We start from the raw sequence: 20,956 nt of genomic DNA on the forward strand, positions 1-20,956 counted from the left end.
CTAATCAGACCAAACGAAGAGCTATGAAGTTCATGAAGTATAGCAACCACAGCGTGTTCATTATTTTATACGCTCTATGAGTTCTGTCTGATGTAATACTGTTTTCTCTCTTGGGGCAGAAGTATTCATGAACCTTTTTAGATGTTTAAATGTGTAGAAATTTATATAGAAGGATGGATGGATGGATGGATGGATGGATAGATGGATGGATGGATGGATTCTTTATTGTCATTGCACAGGGTACAACGAACTTAAGTGTCACGCCTTAAAATAAACTTTTTTCATAAAATGGTAAAAAAAACAAATACTGTTTAGTTGAATTAGTAAACAGCTGAGATATTGCTCTTAACATATTGCACATGTGAACAATAAATTTAACCACAACAATAAAAGTTAAGTTTAAATAATATTAAGGTATTGCAAATTCAATTTCTTCTGTACAGATTTGGGGTTAGCAATAAGAGGTAGGAGTCCATGAAATGTGTAGACGTGAGTGTATGTAGTGCAAATAGTTCAAAACATTCAGTGATGGTGTTTTGTAATTGTAAAACTGTCATCTAAATTCTCATGAAGGTGTTTTTCCTCAGATTTGTATTGCCATATCTAGACATTCTCTTGTTTTAGAATGAAAATTTCAGATTATTTGTTGCCATTAGAGTAATAGTCTTGTTAAAGCTTTCCTGGTCAATTTAGGACTATAATTCTTACACTGAGACAACACACAAACATTTTGCACAATGAGTTTCCAGTGTTCCAGTGATCCTTATCATGATGCAGTAGTAATTTTTTTTTTGCTAAATCGGAAGCATCCAGTGAAAACAAAACAATCAGGAGAGGGTTTTCCTTATAATTTAAGAGGATATCAGCCCCGGGATGTAATGCACTACTCTGACCAAACCCAGCCAAAACAATAGCCTGACCAGTCAACAGAGAAATGATTACAATAACAGATATTCCTCTTTAAATATTAAAAGCACTGACAAACGTTCTTATAAGTGCCAAAGTGGCACACTAATAAAGTATTTACATCTTTAATGTAATCCCAGAGAGCTCATCTGTCTGAGACAAGATTCAAACTTAAAACACAATGAGAAAAAGGTTACACATTGCTGCAGAGGGTGACGTTGCCTCCTGACATCTCCAAGGTCCCTGGTGTGATCCCGAGTTCGGGTTACTGACTGTTTTTGCGTTCTCTCAGTTCTCTTGTGGGATTGTTTGGGGTTCTTGGGTTCCTCTCACTCACCTCCATAAACTACCGGTATGCTAAACAGTTCCTAAGTATGAATATGTATGATGAAGGTGTATCCCTGCCTCCTGCTCAGTGTTACATGGATCAGTGACGGGTCCATCATGACACTGAGAAGATGTAAGTAAGAAGATGGTGTTATCCACTTCTAGGGCTTTTCCTCATTTTCTAAACAAGATCTGTGAAAGTATTACAATAAGTTGTATAGTAACGTATTAAAATAGAAAAATAGAAGATATATAAAGCGCAAACTCTTGATGTACAATACATTTGTATATCAAACTGATCAGAAAACCGAGAAAGCTTATTTATCTAATGAGAAAGAATAATCTGAAATATCCTGAAGCGTCTTGAGTCACGTCTTGGCTTGGCTGGACATGTGTGGGAGGGAAAACGTGTTACTGAGACAATTCAAACACGGAACAAAAAGATACAAGAATACATCTGCCCTGAGAACTGAAAGAACTAAACAGGAATTTTCATAAACGTATTAAATCTGGTCATTTTGTCACTGCATAAGAATCAAGCATCTGGACCTCTGCTTGTGTAAACCTCCTTCTCTCATATACAGCTTCGTTCAGTCAATAATGCTTAAGCTGACTGACTGCACTAAAGTTTTTCATCAATGTCCAGCTCCACTTCACAAACAGGAGTGCGTTATTACCAACACGTTTCTGAGAAGTCTTCTACATGGCACTGACAAAGTTCATTAGTGAGAATGTGTTACAGGAACATGGCACCGCTACGACCTTCTCGGCACAGACATCATGTCTACTAGTAGTTTCCATTTGAAAGGATGATCATTAATAGCATCTGTTAAATATCCCTAGGGAAGCTCACACAACGTCAGCCTGAGGCACTCGTACAGCCTATAAGCTGATATTTGTGCACAAATAATAGCAGCATGATCTCTTGGTCAAATAAGTCGAATATCTCTGGTCTTATGCAAAGTACTTTCACACCCACAGTGCTAAACATTTCACAGCTTTTGTTTCATTAGCATCCTCCCTGTTGCATGATGTGATTCTGTAGACAATACATCATTATGAATCATTGTACGCAAACGCTATTGACGAAAGCTTAAAATTCAAACAAAAACAGACAAAGCAGACATGACAGTAGGATCTAGGCTGAAGTATTTTACAGTGTCTTTCATATCAGTGCTCTCATGGCAACCTGTTTCTTATTAGATTAGTCATACTATTGGCTTGCATCACTGACTAAATACAGACGACGAGAGGGAGAGAGGCTGTTGGAAGAGGAGGGATGTGGGTGTGATTTATTTTAGTTTAGTGTCATTTGAAAACAAATCTAATGATACAGCTTGGCTGTCACAATCTAACATTATTTCTCTGGTTCTGATCAGTGACAGCTCCTCTTCTGAAAATCTAGACAAATATGAATATGTTTTTTAATGAGAAGTTTGAAAAGTTCTTGTCCTTTCCCTAAACTCTGATCTTTCTCTACACTTCACTTATAATAGTATATCCTTCTGTTCATTATATAAAATATGCCATTTGAGGCTTTTATGATACCAAGGAAGGAAATTCTTTTTCCACCTCCATCTTGCTGTTTCAGTTCCTTATAAATAAACACTGAGTGGCAACGAGAGAGCCGTGTGAGTGAACGCTTTGTTCCATTAAGGACTGGAAAGAAGCAATAATGTTCATAATTGTCCTTGATGACCTGCTCCAGTAAAGTGATAAGAACACCATGACAACAGCTTCTTCTATTGATATAAGGACAAATCCTGTCTAGATGCAATCATTATCATGAAAGACAGCATCACTTATGACTAGTGACTTCCTCATTTGTTTTGATAAGAGATGATGTGGTGTGGTATAAACATTCAGTATACGTTTATGAGGGTTAGGATTTACAAGAGGATGCACAAACAGTAAGAGGTCTGGATATCAATAAGGTTAATGGGTCTATTGATTTAAAATAATAAAGGTATATGCATAATTCACTGGGTGAGATGTACAGAGCAGATATGCTTGCTGATTCAGAACTGTTTGGAACTAGATTTAGTATAAAACACGATGGGGCGTGCTGTTATAGAAAAATAAACACCACCAGGGTGGTGTGTGCCTTCACCAGCCAAATAGCGATTCTTTTCCAGTAACAAAACCTCCTGAAATGATTTATTCCTTTTATACCACAGCAGTTTCCTATCGATTACAATTCTGGATCTACTAATACACGTCACGCTTCATGCTTAACACGTCATGCATCATGCTTTTCAACCACATATAGTCATTTTGAATGTTGGTGAATGTAACACAAGTTAGTTCCTTTTAACACTTATGTTACAGCAAGTATAAATAGAGGTTTCCTCAGGCCAGGCTCTCAACTGAAAATATTACAGAGAAACCAGAAGTCATCTGTTCTGAAGCTTCCCATTTTCGTTAGATTATTTGGAATAGTAGCTGTTACTAGTTACTGTAGGAACCATAACATGTCAGAATAAGTGCATCAGTATTAACCTGCATGTTGCCTTGCAGCTGGAATTCAGATGAATCAACTGATCATTCATTTTTCAGATTTCAACAGCGCTTTGGTATTAGAACCCTGAAAAGTATGTCTTTTTAAATATGTCTTTGCCCTGCAAAGCTTAAATTGAATCCTCCAGTTGTTTCTGTTTTTATCTCACTATGACTCATGTGCACAAGCCCCACCCCAGCAAAAACAAGACATGCTTCTTTTTCACCATCACCTACAACTAGTCAACATAGCCATGGTAAGCAGTAGCATACTCTCTCATTCACAGATTGACTTTATTTGATAAATCTTTTACATTACTTACTGTGGAACAAAAGCCAGAGCACGAGAATGTCAAGAAGGTTGATTGTTTTAAAAATGGCCCAGCACTGTATCAATATAGCCTAAAGAATTGCCAAAAAGAGAGAGACTAAAGCATTCGAAGAAGAAGCAGTCGAGGAAGGAGGGAAATCAGTGGTGTCAGTGCAGCAAATGTCCAGCCCTATTTGAATATTTGTGCTGCCGCAATTGGCAATTCAAAACGCCACTTATCCAAGGACTAGGATGTGTGTGGAGAAGAGCAGGGACAGCAGCTTGCTTCAACTGATGATGACCTGCAGCTTTGGAGCCTACTATTTTATCTGCCTGTAATTAATAGGAAGAGATGACAAAGACCAAGCAACCCCAAGGCTGGATGCCAAAGGAGTAAGTGAGCTGGATGAATAGACTAATGTTGCTCAGATGGATTCATGTGTTTTGGACTGTACAATTCACCACCATTACTGTAAAAATGCCGTGGACATCCATGCATTAATATACATTGGTCATAAAGCTATTTAGACACCTCGATGTGTTTATTTTCAACAAGTTTCATCTTTAACAAGTCAACAAATCTAGCAAATGAATTTCCCCTGGATCTCCAAATGTCTGTCTGTCTCTCTCTCTCTCTCTCTCTCACACACACACACACACACACACACACACACACACATTTTGCCTTCATACATTCTTCCTTCTTCATCCGACATCTTTTTGATATGCAAATGATCATTACAATTCAATTCAAAGAATATTCAAAGTATCAAGACAAGTCGGTATAGATGCCTTAGATACTAAGACTTATCCTGCCCTAAATATCCATTAATATCCACGAACACTCTTAAAATCGTGCAGAATAGGATCCAACTAGTTTAACTTGTAGTTGAACTGCGGGCACAAGACCGTGTGTACTGAAGCTTACAGAATGTTACAGTGCGCTGCTGCTGACTGGAACAAGAAGCTGCTCGTTGTCCATGTTATTGCTGAACCAAAATAAGAACTTATTCCGAAGTTTAATTACAGAATAAATACGTATTTCTGTCCAACTCTGCTTGCTTTGTTAACTAAAGTACGAGGAAACTGGATATCAAATGATTTAACGTCAAAAACAGGACTCTTTGGGTGTTACTGTGATACTATGTACTGTAGTGCGCAATGATGAGGTTTGAAACGCAGACAAACTTTTCTTTTAGTTATTATTGGTCACACACACACACACACACACACACACACACACACACACACACACACACACACACACACACACACACACACACACACACACACACTCACCGCCGGTTCCGTGAGACAGGCTGGACACTGATGTTTGTCCCATGACGGTGTGTGTGCGCTCCGTTAACGGGCCGCTGAGCAAAAACACCGCGCGCACCGTGAACTACTTCCGCTCCGCCGAATTAACGCGCGACTCATCATCACCGGCGGGCAGCTCCGTGTCCCGGTTCACTGGCCCATCACAGCGCTCACGAGCCTCATCAGAAAAGTGACTTCACTGGCCTAAAATACCGAGCATTCCTTCATGAGGACTGCGTGCAAACCCGCAGCAGTTTGCAGAGAGGAAGTGGCCTGACTCCTCCTTTCTCAGGCCCCTCAGCTCTCAGGCTCAGAGTTCCTCTTCCATCCCACACCAAGGAATATTAAGCAACAGAACCTCGTTTGTCCTCCAATACCGTTTTCAAAAAGTCTTATACCTGCAGCAAACGTTTGCCTACACAAAATGTAATAAATAAATAAATAAACAAACAAACAAACAGACAGATCAAATGACTGTGATGGGTCTGCAGTGTTCAGGGTGTTCCAGCTTTATGCCCCAAGTCTCTTAGGATAACCTCTATTTACCCTACAACCCCATGTAGGATAAACGGTATAGAATGGATGGATGGATGGATGGAAAAAGCAATTTACTTGCTTAAAAAGGAAAACAAAATCAACCTGGAAACACAAGTGTTTTACACCGTTTTGATCACGGTGCAACAGTACACTATAGTAGACTCTACTATTAAAGTGCAAACACACAACAGTGCGAGAGGTACACAGAGCAAAATACACAGAACAGTGAATACACAGTGTAGTGACAACAGAACAGTGCTTTTGAGAAGTGTAGAAGCAATATTAGCAGTAAATATTGTTCCTGCCCCTTAGCATTATGGACAATAATATTAAAATATATATATACTGTATATACATATGTATGTGTATGTGTATATATACATATATATATATATATATATATATATGGGGGATATATTGTCTTTTTATTACTATTAATCACTTCTGTTTAATTTTTTTATGTTTCTAGTCTTGTGAACATCTAACAGGTTGCACTCAGGCTATGGCGTAACTGTATGAACACGTCATATCCCGAGTCAAATTCTCAAGTGTCCTTTAGCAAGGTTTACATTCATTGTATTTCATAATATCATAATATTTTATGTATGACACAGCGTCCAGTCTGACACCTTTCTCCAGATTACTAAAAAGAGTTTTACAGACTTTTTATATTTATGATGACCATCACTGTGATTCATTATCTGACGATCCTGTAGTCATAAGTTAGTGTCCCTGCTATTAAAATGCACAAGCCGGAAGCAGACGTGCTGTTGTGGTTATAATGCGGAAGTGTGTGTGAAAGCCCCTTGAATGTTCTCTAAAATATTTATGCTCATAACATATATTGTGTAACCACACACTAATCCCTTTTCCAATCATCTCTCGCTAAAGAATATATGGTTGGAATTTTGATTCCTCTGAGTGCATTTTAATAATCAGTTATTGCGTAAAAATGACACACTGATCACTTTTTGTTTCTGATTGATGTAGGACTGAAAAATCAAGGAAACCTTTGGAATGCATCCTTAAAGACTAAAGTGCTGCTGCAATTGTCTTTTTAAGTAGAGATGAAGCTATGTCTAAATCCCACTGCTGTCACTATTAGTAGGTAGCTGAAAGGCACTAAAAGTTAAAAAAGTTTATTAATATAAACGTTCTGAGTGTTATATAAATAATCTTTAATAATCTTTAATTTTTCCATCTTTTTTGTGTAAACATTAAATTTAAAATCCAACCTTTGCTTCCTTCTAAATGTCTTATGATTGTGCTCATGGGGAACAATAACATTAACAAGTAAGAGTAATCATCCATGACTGATATAGACAGATTATAGATTTTGATTTCATTCTGACTCCATGTTTGTTTTGACAAGCCCAATTTGCACTAATCAAATGGTCAATAATTTCTGCCTGAATATCCTGTTTCACTCAATAATGCATTACGTTAAGGACTTATAATGCATTATGATCTCCATTTCACAGCATCTTAAATGCAAAGGTTTTTTTTTGTTTTACAATAGGAATAATTCTCAAAAGGTCCAGATAGGTACATATCGATATATCATTGATGATTAAACACAAGCATGCTTTAGTGGATTATATGATGCTTTGTGTGTGCTTTAAAGCAACAAAGGATGAAAATTCATTTTAGCTCCAGTATTTTATTATTAAAATGTTTTAAAGGAAATAACAAAAGAGGAATGTAAGCGATGAAGCAAGTTGGCTAAGCAGAAAAGCTAAAATATCACCTGTGTACACTTAGACGTTAGAAAAAAGATATACTGTATAAAAAAATGTCCTATATAAAGACTTTCATTTCTGCATTGCAGAGTTCAAGTATTAAAAAAATTCCCTTAGATGCAATATTTTAGCATCACGTTCAAGGGAATTATTTCCTCAGACATCAGGAAACAAAACAATCTGTGTACTTCACATGCTCCTTTGAGATCAGTAAAATTAATGTTTCCTCCATTGTTACCTGGCAGGTTTTCATTGCAATCAAGTATTCGATTCTGGAGCTGCTTCAGCATTAGCATCTAGTTTATGCCTGGCTTCCTGAAAAACAGTCCAAAAGCCACCCCCTACCCAACCCCACTCCCCCCTCCCCTTCCAGTTTCTCTCTGATTTAGCGGAGAAGTTGTGTGTGGGAGGGATCCGGACAGGAAGTCTAACGGAAACGAGCCTGCTCTGGAGATGGAAAGCATTGTTCTGTACGCTGAAGTTCTCATCCAGCTGCAGCTCCCCACCCCTTCCCCTCTTCCTGCTCGCTATCACAACACTGTTCATTACAAACGAGGCTGAAATCCGTGACTCTGTGCACGACACCATTTGGTAGCAGCAGTCATATTTATAGGTTAAAGGCTGCATTTGTATTACCTCACATCAAACTGCCTTTAAAACAAACAGTGGTCAGGGTTTAGAAGAAAAATGACTTCCTGTTGAGCAGTGACTTTATGAACCACTTTTATTTTTGGCAATACAATGAGAGAGAATTGAAGAACTGGATGTCAAAATTTGGGTCAGTTTTTTTCTCTAGTGCATCCAAAGCTGCCAGTGAGAATCCATCAAAATAAACTTTATTACACTCTGACCATGCTGAACATTATTGCATGTATTAATCCTAATCTGAGTTCACCTCAGCAGCTGATGCCCTCGACGACCAGAGGACGGCCATAACGTTACATCAGGATGATAGCACGCTCTGCCTGCTTCTGATCAACACACACTCCGACAAGACTTGACAGGGCACCTTTTGTCTCTCACAGACAAAACACACACATAAACCACACCGTGGTACACAACAGAAACTGATACACCGTCTGAGGTACCTGATATATCCTTAACTAACTGTACAAATAATTACGTTAGATAGAAAGCTATATCCAGCACCTCTGCCTTGACAAGTAATTATAGAACATAGGGGTTGTACAGCTACAAGGAAAGATGAGGAAGGGTGTATACTTTGCATGTACGAGGGTTTTGAACCCTAGATCACTAAACAATGGAGATCCAGTGTTTATGCTTTTTGGGTTGGGGCTACGATTCCCTCCTTCGACCTGTGAGTGTGGAGTTTGCATGTTCTCCCAGTGCTTTGGGAGTTTTCTCTGGGTACTCCGGTTCCTTTCCCCAATCCAAATATGCATTGTCAGCTAAATGGCATTCCTAAATTGTCTGTAGTGTGTGCGATTGTGTCTTGTGATGGATTTGCACCTCGTCCACAGTGTCCTCATGATGGATTAAAATGGATTAGATGGATAAGCACACGAAGATTACATTTACAACCCTTACTAATTCTTTTAGCTTATCAATCTAAGAACCCTTAAAGGTTCTCTGTGGTCCAGCCATCCAAAGACTATAATAGAAGGGTAAAAAAGCAGGTAAGGAAAGGGGAATACACCTTGAGCAAGGCAACATACACATATATTCACATCACACCAGTGTCCATGGCACAGCACCATGAACATACACATGTTCACATACCCATCCATACATCGGGGCTTGATGTAACCAATCCACCCACCAGCATGGGAGGAAATAGGTGAGAGCACATGAATAGTAACCCTGATGCTGGAGCTGTGAGGTGGTGCCACCCACACCAAAGACATGTAATATGTAAACATTATTATAATACACTGTTAGGCTAAAGGCTAAATTTAGAGTCACTAAAGCTTTGATAGCTTGGCATGTCACCCTTAAAGGTTCTACAGTATATAGAATAATATAACAGACACAATTTAATGTAGCACCCATTTGGGAAGTTAAGAACTATCGCAGCAAGCATTAACACATAAATAAATACGTAAAGAAAAGATATAATGTCATTTTTGGGACAGATTACAGGTTGATCTAATTCTTTTAGGTTTCTTTATATAAACGGCTGGCAGTTTCCAAGAAAATGTCTTCAGAATCAATAATCAGGTTGGTGATGTATGCTCTGGAAAGCAGCAGAAACTCTGCTTGCATGCTGACTCATAGTGTCCTATAATGTTTTCTCTTTAGAGATCATTTATAGTGGGTGTTTTAGTGAGTCACCAAATTGCAAAACATCTCCTACGAATTTTAAGTACGTTTCTAGAAAACACTGCCATCTTTTGGTCGTATGTTTACTTTTTCTTGCCATTAAATTAGAAGTCAGAAACGGTGCTGAGGTAGAGCAAAGATTTCACTGCCTAAATACAGCTATAATACAGCTTAGTAGTTAGGGACTTTATGATGCTCTTCTAGTCTGGACTTATGGGAGTTTGATTTGTGGGAAGATGCATAGAGATGCCATTTCCTGAAGAGAATAAAATCTCATTTCTCATTTTCCTTTTCTACTAGATAAATACTTAAATACTATGAACTCTTTAACCTGTCTACTATCAATAAATACTAAATAAAATTTAGTTTGTCCTTTTCTTTCTCTGTCTTCCACTAGCTTCTTTTTAGAAAGCTAGAACAGCTTGAAAAATCCGAAGAGCACTTGAGTAACCCCCTTTTTCTAAGAGTGAATTTAGTTTATCCATGTTTTTTGTATAATGTGTTTCAGGATCTAAGAGCAAGTTAAAAAGGTAAAAGATTTACATATAACTTGACAAGTGCTCTTGGATTCCTAGCCCTGAATTCTCCAGTCTCATGCAGCCTTATAGCAGACTGCTGGTATATTGGCAAAGGGAAAGTACTAAATACTGATAAAGATTTTCTTTTTTTCTTAGAATAAACTGATTTCAGTTAGTGGTTAGATATCCTGTTTCACTCAATTTTTTTCATATTTTCAATGTGAGATTAACTCAATCAACCACAAAGACATTTTTCATATTTGTCGCTTAACCCCATTTTTTCCAAGGGTGCTAATAATTTTGGAGCTGACCATACAGCCCCTGTCCCGTCTGCCGGTTAATCTCCCAATCCACTCACAGCTTATAAAATCACAATCTTTCTCTTTACATTCGGAGCAATATAATGTAATATAAATGAAATGAACTGCAAGCAGAGTTTATACACATACCATGTTCTTCCTCCATCTGAGTTCAAATGATTGAAGATTTTATTCCAAATTCCTGTGGAGTCAAAAATCCCGAGAGACAGAGGTCTTGACTGAATGAGGAGAAAAACATCTATCCATTTGCCCTAGAGTGCAGCCTAAGTGCCAATGAGCAGCCAGTGATAATACATGCACCAAAGTATACCTTTCCACTTCACCGTAGCCTCCCATCAACACAAAAGCAACCCCCTAAATGCTAACACTTCTAGATGAGCTACTTCCCATAATGAGGGCCGGCCCTCACTCTGGTGCTCTCACTGCCGATGGAGAGTGCTTGATAGTAGCATTAGTGTACTGGAAACACTGCTCGCAGCAGCCACCAACTCATTCAGGAGACAGATCCAATCGAAATGATGACCACTGACGTCGGTGAAGTGCTCCAGCAATCTACTAAAAGTGCTTGTTGGGAGGCAGCCCGTTGCATATAAATACAGCCGCTGCATCGATGCAGGTCAGGGTAGTAGAGATCATCAATTATTAACTGCCATTCTCAGCACAAAATATCTGGTAATTATTGTTTAAGTGGTGCTCTTTAGTTCTTTCCTCTGCCCAAATGATTTATTTATTAACCACAAGTCCTGAGATAAAGTTCTCAAGTAATTGGAAAATATTTTTTCTCCCCAATTGGTGCACGCACATTTCTAACCATTGAACACAAAAATAGAAAAGTGGGATAGGCCTAAAAGCATCACAGGACAAAGATCAGTGCAGGGTGGTAGAATGAGTATAACCACGAATCCTTCGTTCTCTTATATGAAAGATCTTAGTACTGTCATATATCCGGATGTTGCTGCAGCTGCTTTTTGTGGAAGATGTTTGTTTGCTTAGCATAAGACAAAAAAATTTGCTAAGCTTTGAGAAGTTAGGGAATGTTTGGGAAATTATTAGGGATCTAAAATACCTTGTTTATTTAATGGCATTGGTAAAATCTGATAGCATCTGATACTATTTATTAAGAGACACAAAGGAGCATGAAATGAGAAAAATCTAAAAAAGATGTATTTCAAGACTTTATCTTCTAAGTTCTGTAGAAATGTCTGAAAAAAACATCTGATACCTGATAAAACATATTTCACAAACAAATCTCAGCACATGGCAAGCAGCACACAGCAGAAACCAATGCTGCAGCAAATGCTGACAATGTCAAGGAAAATAACAGGTCTTACCCAGTATGTTGTTCTTGATGTACTGGGTAAACCATTATACAGTAGGTCCTTGACTAGAATGAATGAAACGAATTAAAAGAATAAACCCGATTGTATCAACAGTTGAATAAAAGTGCTTTTCTAAACTGAAACCAAACCCAGTCTTCATCACAGCAACCTTATTCAATCCATGGTAACTAATGGCACTAGCTAATGTACTTTATTAAAAAAACTAACACCGTTATGAAGAAATAGCCAAGTAGCGTAAGTGCCATGACCTTGGTTACTAGGTAAAGAGTGAAAACAGAATGGGTGAAAAAAATCCCTGACATTGCTGATTGATTATAATGAACCTATAAGTATAGAAGTTGCTCAATGTGGTATCAGTAGCAACAAGTATAAAAAAGAAAATCTGAAAAACAAAATATATTGATCCATTCCTATTAAATACTTATTTAATCTTATTTAATGATATCCTTCCACATTTTGTTGTACAAAACCACTGTAATATATGGAGTGTATCTTGTGAGTCATTGAAAAGTTTCTATTTATTTTTTTAGTTTTCTATTAATGCAGATACAATCGATTTGATGGTTTCCCAGAGTCTATCCCAGGGGTGCACAAGTCCAGGGATGCATTTCTGAACTGGTGGAGGACATGCAAAGTATAGAGAGAGCACCCCTTCCCCCCCACCCACCCACACACACAGGCACACACAGACGGCATGCTAACGACAATCAAACCACCAAACCCCAGAGGTTCAAGGTAAACCACTAAGCCACTGTGCCTTCTTCTCACTCTACATATACGTATATGAGCTGGATGTTCACACTCTCAGCTGTAATCTGAGGCTATTTGTGTTCATATCAGACAAACTGTTTAAGAATTACTGCTTCATTTATTCATAGTCTCCTAATTTGGAATGTATTGAACAGTTGATTGCTCAGTTGTTTCTTGACCAGCTATGTGTTATTGATCAGTTGACCCACCAAAAACACTTGAAAAAAGCTAAACAATCGTTTCTTGGTTTAAGATACTATTTAAAACACGGTGGTTAGCCCATATTAAGAAATGACTGAAAATCAGTAGATGTGTGAAAGATAAAGACAGCCGCATGCCGGCATGACCACAGAGGGTTTAGGATACGATGTAAACCACAAGAGCGTCTCAAGGACAGAAAGTGCAAATTACAGTTAGTTTAAGTGTACTTATACCACAGCACTGTCAAATTACTGAATCTCAAGGTGTGGATTCTGTTTTATATTAACATAAATTAAAGGTTCACATTAATATGTTGATTCTAATTCATTATTGTTTCTATAGCAACAAGTCATTCACAGAGGTCTTGTATGGGGAACGTTCCACATAATCTAAGCCTAATAATAAACTGTATTAAGAGAAAGTGGTTCAGCAATGAGAAATGTATCATCATTGACACGTAGGAAATGTCTCTGGTGTCAGCACTTTTGTAACATCCATCCTGAGCATCGTTAGGGCATGCGATACCTCTATTCTCTTGTCTTATATAACATGGAATGAGAAAAGCATAGCATGGGAAAAAAAAGAAATTATTTTAATTCAAAACCAAGATCTACTGCATCCTTCAAGCATTCAGTATGTATGAAACCTGATGACATGAGCCTGTGGTGTTGCCAGTAAAACTGCCTCACATGGCAGCAGCATGATGAATTCGAAATTACACCAAACATATGCAAAGAAAATGGCTAAAAATGTATAGATGATGCCTTACTTTGTCGGAGGACAATCATACAGCTGAAATATACTAATAATACTTTTAGACTGTATCAATTAATGTAAATATCAATTTCCAGCCCCATCACACTCCACTTCAACACAGAACGATTGTTATTTATCTGATTAATTGATTCAGGAAGCAAGAAAAACACATTTTTCCAGAAAAAAGTTGGGTGAACATGTGGTGTAACCCATGATGAAAACCACATAACATAATTGATGGCTGCCCAGTGATACTCAATTTGAATAAAATCAAGATATTCTCTATTCTATTGACAATAGTTAGAGACAGGACTGTCCTTCACTTTATTAGTAACACCATATTCACACTGAGTAGGATTCTTAGTTTGCTTTTAGAAGAACATCAGTATCTCATGGCATGGATTTCACAATGTGAGAGAAACATTCCTTTGAAAAGTTCGTCCTTGTTTTTGCTGCAGATGTGTCAGCTGTATATTCACACTGTAGATCTCCTGTTCTAGCACAAAGGTGTTGTTTTGTAGTTCCACAGGTGTTGTAATGGATACATATCTGGTGACTGGGGAGCCTGATGAAGTTCTCTGAACTCACGGTCATGTTCATTGAACCAGTTTGAGATGACTTTGTGATTTGGGGTGTATCTTGCCGGAATTAGTCAATATACGATGGGTTAACTGTGCCCCATTTTTTTTTATTTAATGTCTAGGAAACATTTTGAAAATGCTGTTTGTATAGATGGGTTTTTAAAAATAATACAAATAGTAGTGAACTTTATATAGCACCGTGCTCTTTTGTGCAATTAACTTGTCTATTTTGTCAGCAATGCAGAACCCAATATTCTAAGCACAGTGATGAGCCAAAACAAGTAGAGACCATTAAATCTAAGTATCTTCTATGCTTTGGATGAAGGACAGAGCAAAAGAATCATACTGTTTGTTACACTTGTGTTAATTCCTTCTACTTTTGGGCTTCTTACCCAACAATTTGAAACAATAAGGTATGGCAGATTTTGTCAATCAATATTTGACATCCTGCTATTCTGCCTGTAAGTGATTTTTCCCCAACGAAGATGGGTCTAATTTGAAAATCTGGGACATTTAATAATAGCACATCACAGGGAGAATGGAGAGCATTAGGTTTCAGAGTGCGGGAAAACAGAAGCTAATGATGCCAATAACTTGCATGAGATTTCCAACAACAGAAGCAGAAAGAGTAGATCATTCCTCCTGCATAGTGAGAATTAAACAGAACAACATTCTTGAGTCCATGAGTAAAGAGAATTGAATATTGTGTGATATGAAGCTGGTCACTGGCATGTTCATAAATATACCTTTACAATCTTCTGCTCTGGAAAATAAGCTAAATTCACACTCTTTGGTTTGGCATGGTGGCACAGTGGAAACCATTGCTGCTAAACAGTTCAAGGAACACCTTTGTTTGCAGTTACCTCATTGAGTTGCATGGACCACTACAGCAGAAAACCAAACCAGGATATGCTCCTGTCAGCCCTGTACAGGAAATCTTAGACTCAGGTCACACAGTGTAAAGCATTGATGCGAAACACCTTACTGTCTTTATGGAGGTCAACCTGTTCTCATCTATCCTTGTGGATTTTCTTTGGATTCTATAGTTTCCTCCACCAACTAAACCATGTCAGTAGGTGGAATGGAAAAGCTAATCTCTCCCTGTTTGCATGTGTTTGTACTGTAATGGACTGGTGTCCCATCCAAGGTGTACTCAATGATGGGCATGTGGTAGCTCAGTAGTTAAGGTGTTGAACTACAGATCAGAAGGTTGTGAGTTCGAACCCCAGGTCAACCGATCTGCCACTGCTGGGCCCCTGAGCAAAGCCCTTAACCCTCAGTTGCACAAAATGTACATTGTGTCCGACAAATGCCGTAAATATAAATACTCCTGTCTTGCACGCATGTCTGTGGGATAAGCTCTGTATCTACAACCATTACTGATAATAATCCAAAGTTACACTCTGTGTAGTGTTTCTAATGTTTGGCATGGGTTTTCTTTTGGTTCTCCAGTTTCCTTAACTCCTGAGAGGATTGGCTAAGATAAATTGCCCCATCCTTGTGAATGTGTCTGTTCATGGTGCCCCTGGGTCTGACTTCCATCAACGGTGCATTCCAGCCTTGCACCTAGTGGTCTCTGCATAGGCTCATTATTTACCACAACCCTGATAAGATTAAAGCCACTGATTTCCCATTTATTTTTCACATGACATCATTCAAAATGACAAGTGAGACAGTATAAACGTCCAAGCATGAAGCTGAGTAGAATTATAGTCCTCATAGGACATGAACTTGCAGGTCACTTACTAGATCAGAAGTTTACCATTACACATTGCAGAGTGCCATTTTTAATGATGGGGTGCTCTTTATCTGCCAAGAATATGCGTCAACTTTATAACCTTGGATTTTATAACATCTCAGATGTCTCAGCACCTAATCACATTCTGTTCTCTGCCATTGTACGTGGATCCTGCAGCTGAAACTGTAGTGTATATATTGTATGTCTGGAGCTTATAGAAAGTTCTGGCTGTAGAAACCAAGTGATGAGTTTGATGTACCAACTACATCATAACATCAAGTACTCAGATCAGGTTTGAAGGTTTCAGATCACCTTCTTTTTCTTTAACATGCAATGCACCATCATAGACAATGCATTACTGACATCCAATATGCCTGCCTAATGAGTTTTAAATGGCAAAACCATACATTATACAGTACATAAACAAAGCATGTCCTACAAAAATCCACAGTCAGTCTCTCTAAGGAAAAAAAATCAACATGCAGTTGATTGCAGTTGCATATGCATCTGGGTATGCACTTATTGTCCACTTTATTAGAAATATTTGTACATCTGCACAGTCATGCAAGGATGTAATTATTTAATCGTGTAACAGCAGTGGTATGCATAAAGTCAGGCATGTAAAGCTCAATAACTTCAGTTCACATCAAACCTAAGAGTAGGCAAAAAATTTGATTTTAGAAACCTTGAGAATGACAATTATTTAAGTGCCAGATGGGTTTGAGTGTATCAGAAACTGCTGACCTTTTTCTGATTTTTAATGCATTTACATAGGAAGATATGAAACACAAAATATATCCAGTGAGCACCAGCTCCACAAGCAAAATAATTGATTGACTATTGGATAGGTGAGAGGAGAATGACTGGTTCAAGCTGACAGGAAGGGAATAACAATTCAAGTAAACACTCTTTACAACCATGGTGAGTAGAAATGCATTTCAGGATGCACATATTTTGAGGGGGATGGAAAACAAGAGCAGAAAATTACATCAGGTTCTACTGCTTTTAGCTGTGAACAGCAGATCTGAGTCTAGACTGGGTACAGTACATGCTAATGTAAGCCGGACAGTTGATTCAAAAAGGTCAGGCGATATTTTGATGTATATTTACTGAAGCTCTTGAACTGTATGATTAAAATCATTAATCTATTACCACATGGATAATTGCATGAATGTGTACACACACACAAGTGTAATAAAGTTGACATATGCAAAGCTCATGTAAATATTCAAGGATGGGTAACATAAAGTATCAAATCTATGGAGTGCCACAAGGCTTAGTTGTTTGTCTTCCTTTTTCTCTATATATTCTAATAGCCTCCTATCTTCTTGTGCCATTATTAGGTGGATAACACAACTCATTTTTTCTTTTCCTCTCTCAGACTCTCATGTTTCAACTAAGATCTCTGCATGTCTGGCAGTCATCCCATTATGGATGGCAGTTCATCACTTAAAGTTAATTTCAGCAATACTGAGCTGCTGTAGATACCTGAAGACGAAGCTACATTTCAACATCAGGAGATTGCCATCACCCTGGAAACCTGAAGATCACACTGACAATGCATGTGTACTTCAGGACAACTAGCAATCATTCTCAACTAATGTTGCTAACCTGACTCTGTGATGCAGGATTCTCATTTACAGTATCAGCAAGATTTAGCTGTTCCTTCCCACAGAGGCCACTGCAACCTTTGCAACTGCAGTGATAGCTCAGTGTTGAAATACTGACCAGAAGAGTGAGTCATGAGTTCAAAACTCAGCATTGCCAGGCTGCCACTGTTGAGCATGACCTCAACTGTTCAGTTAAATTAATACGTTTAATGTAAGCTGTTTTGGATATGGGCATCTGCCAAATAAAATGTAAAATGAGTACACCTGATCCAGAATGCAGCTGTATGACTCAGTTTCAATCTAACAAAATTCTCCAACACCATCCCATTGCTGCCTTCTAGTCTGGTGTTGAATTTAAACGATCCCCCGAACCTGCCCCATCCCAAATTGGAAAAAAAAAAAAAATTATTAAAAAAATGACATTATTTATTGATATAAAAAAACAGTAGGTATTTGTGTTAATTATGTAATTTACGTAAAAAAAACAAACCCGTAAAATCACAACAAGCATACGTTCTGTTGCTTCATTTTCAAACATAATAATGAACTTCAACCTGTCTGTCCAAAGAGATGAATCACTGGTGGTCTTCAAAAGATGACTCAGAACCCACCTCTTCACTCAACACTTATATGAGCACTGAATACACACAGAAAGAAAAACATTCACCCGAATTGTACGCCGTTCTGCAGGCTGTACTTACTTCTGATCTCCTTGAAGTTCCCCTAGGATCAATAAAGTATCTATCTATCTATCTATCTATCTATCTATCTATCTATCTATCTATCTATCTATCTCTAACAAGAATATATCATGATGGAATTAATTGCACCTTTTTGCACTAGAATGAGAAGATGTTTTTCAAATAATCTATATCTGCGGTAATAATATAGGCTGTAATTCTTAAATTAATAAAATTAAAGAAAAATAACAGATCAAATGACACAGCCAACTATGTTTAAATTAAAACTACATTCCTACTCAGAAGAGTACTTTTTATCCCATCAGACTCTAGACGTACATTCCGATAAATTCTAACAGAATTAATTTTATGAAAGTACAGGTTTAGCCTTTCAGGTCATTGTCAAATTCAACTTAGAAACTTTGAGTAAGGTAGAACTCTATATTTCTTAATTAAATTGTAAATTCATTTAATGGAAACATTACACATAAAAACATTTATAAAAAAATATTAGCTGTATCAAAACTCTGAAACCATGAAAACACTTAACAATGCGTTAAATAATAACAATAAAAAAACAAAAAGCTTGAAATCTCTTTTTCAACAGAAATACACTAATCACTCTGATCATGTACTCTTCCTCTCACAATCCAAAAGAATCAGAGAACGTTCAGCAATGACTCAAGCCTGTGAAAAAACACAGTAGCTTGAATCCGATTCATGCTCAGAAGAATACATCGAAGCTCTTCATCGTGATTAGGGAGACGTAACACTTTCAAATCACAATTCATAGTCAGACACTATAGAAATTATCCCTGAAAGTATAGTCTTAACCTCCTCAGACAGTCGAGCACTTTGACTAACACACAGATCTTGAGGACGGTGGATCTTTGTTTTTTTTTTTCATAGAGAACTTTGAAGCGAAGAATAACTTGGAATTCTTAAAACGAAAGCAAAAAATTCTTTATGTTTCAACACAAAAAATACCATAAAAACAAACTCTCAAGTTAAAGATAATTAAAAATTATCTTAAATTCTCTTTAAACACACGAAATACCTAAAAACTCCTACTCTAAATAATTTTTAATACTTACGATTTAATTTATGCAGAAGTAGACAATTTTTAAAAAATATTTTCATGAAATTTCCTTTCATGACAAAAATAGAGCAGTAACACACACACACACACACACAAAAATTCTGTTTTTCAGTTTAGAAAAATACACTAATCACTTTCATTACATTCTCTTCATCTCACGTCATGAAAAACATAAGGTTCATAAATGACCTAACCTGATGAAAGACCCATTACTCTATGTAAAGATCATGAGCAACTCCATTAAGAGTCACAAAAAAAAACTAAATTAGCTTTTCTAATGAAAACATTTTGCGCTCCTTGGGTTGGATGGATGGTGTCAATCACAGTGACACTAACCATTCATGGCTGACTATAGGCTCATGTATGTGAAGACAGCACTTTGCTATTTCCTCTGATGCCTATTGTTCAGCATGAGTAGCAGTTTGAGTCTATGTGCTGGCTTTCTGTGTGTTGTAGGGAGCAGGTCCTAGCCTTTACAGACCCTAGCTGGTACTTGTCATGTGATGAGATAGCTAGTAGGTGAAAATTAGCAAATAACCAAAGAAAATGGGGTAATAAATTAACAACTACAAAAAAGCAGCATTTGTGAGATCAGTTACTTCAGTTAAGTGAAATGTTCTGCAGGGCTGTCAAGTGTCACGCATTGAGAGTGACAGTCACGCATTTTGGTATTTTGTCACGCTCTCCCGCCATCGTATTTCTCACGCAGAAAACTTTTTGACTATTTATCATATATTTACTATGCTGCAGCGTCCAAAATGTATCTGTCCGCACCGCTTAGTCGACCCTGACACTTATCAGCCAATCAAAAAAAAGAGGCTACACAATAGGCAATCAGAAAATAGCACTATCTGGGTAAGATTTAACGCAACAACCGATGAAAAAAAAACATTCATTAGCGAGGGTACAATCACGAATCAATCATGACCCTAAATGGCTGGGCTTGAGCCGAACTGTTTTATATGGGAGCAACATTACAAATGATAAAGGAATCCAAAAAGGCAACAAACACTTACAATAAACAACACCAGTCATAATCTCTCTCTCTCTCTCTCTCTCTCTCTCTCTCTCTCTCTCACACACACACACACACACACACAAATTAATAAATGGAAATTAAACGGTTAAATTGCAGTCAGTGATCATTACCAAACACAACAACTCCTTTTTTTTTTTTTTGAGAAGAGATTGGAGATGCCACGCATGCCTGTCTTCAAAACTTGAGAGCCCTGGTTCTGATCGATGATATCTTTCAGCAATCGCACTAGTGCTATCCGCAGAGGGTCACTAGTACTGGTTTATATTTGGATTAAACTCCACCTGCCATTTTTATCCGTATACAGGTGAGAGGTTAACACAGCTACAGTACAAGATCATGCTAGCTAGAATCCAGCATACCAGCTAGTGAAAATAAATGCTGTTTGAACAACATGACCTCAGTCTTTCAAATT

The 20,956-nt window shown here is 37.7% G+C and overlaps 1 protein-coding gene and 1 non-coding gene across 5 annotated transcripts in view; both read right to left on the reverse strand.

The window, feature by feature from the left end:
* The window catches only part of phactr2 (phosphatase and actin regulator 2), a 49,766-nt gene that overhangs the window by 16,513 nt on the left and 12,297 nt on the right, over nt 1–20,956 (reverse strand). The window contains exon 1 of one of the 4 annotated variants that reach the window (XM_060872902.1): nt 10,880–11,284. The exons of 2 other annotated variants lie outside the window; for them this stretch is intronic. In XM_060872902.1, the coding sequence (XP_060728885.1) occupies nt 10,880–10,895 (16 nt within the window). In that variant the 5' untranslated portion in view covers nt 10,896–11,284. Of the gene's footprint in view, nt 1–5,338; nt 5,636–10,879; nt 11,285–20,956 lie in introns of those variants that run through there. One more of the 4 variants, XM_060872901.1, reaches the window with a different exon arrangement.
* LOC132847776 (small nucleolar RNA U3) lies at nt 19,024–19,237 on the reverse strand. The gene has a single exon (XR_009648666.1). It is a non-coding gene; the product is annotated as a small nucleolar RNA U3 (small nucleolar RNA).

The sequence above is a fragment of the Tachysurus vachellii genome, chromosome 6 (genome assembly GCF_030014155.1).
Source record: "Tachysurus vachellii isolate PV-2020 chromosome 6, HZAU_Pvac_v1, whole genome shotgun sequence".
NCBI lineage: Eukaryota > Metazoa > Chordata > Actinopteri > Siluriformes > Bagridae > Tachysurus > Tachysurus vachellii.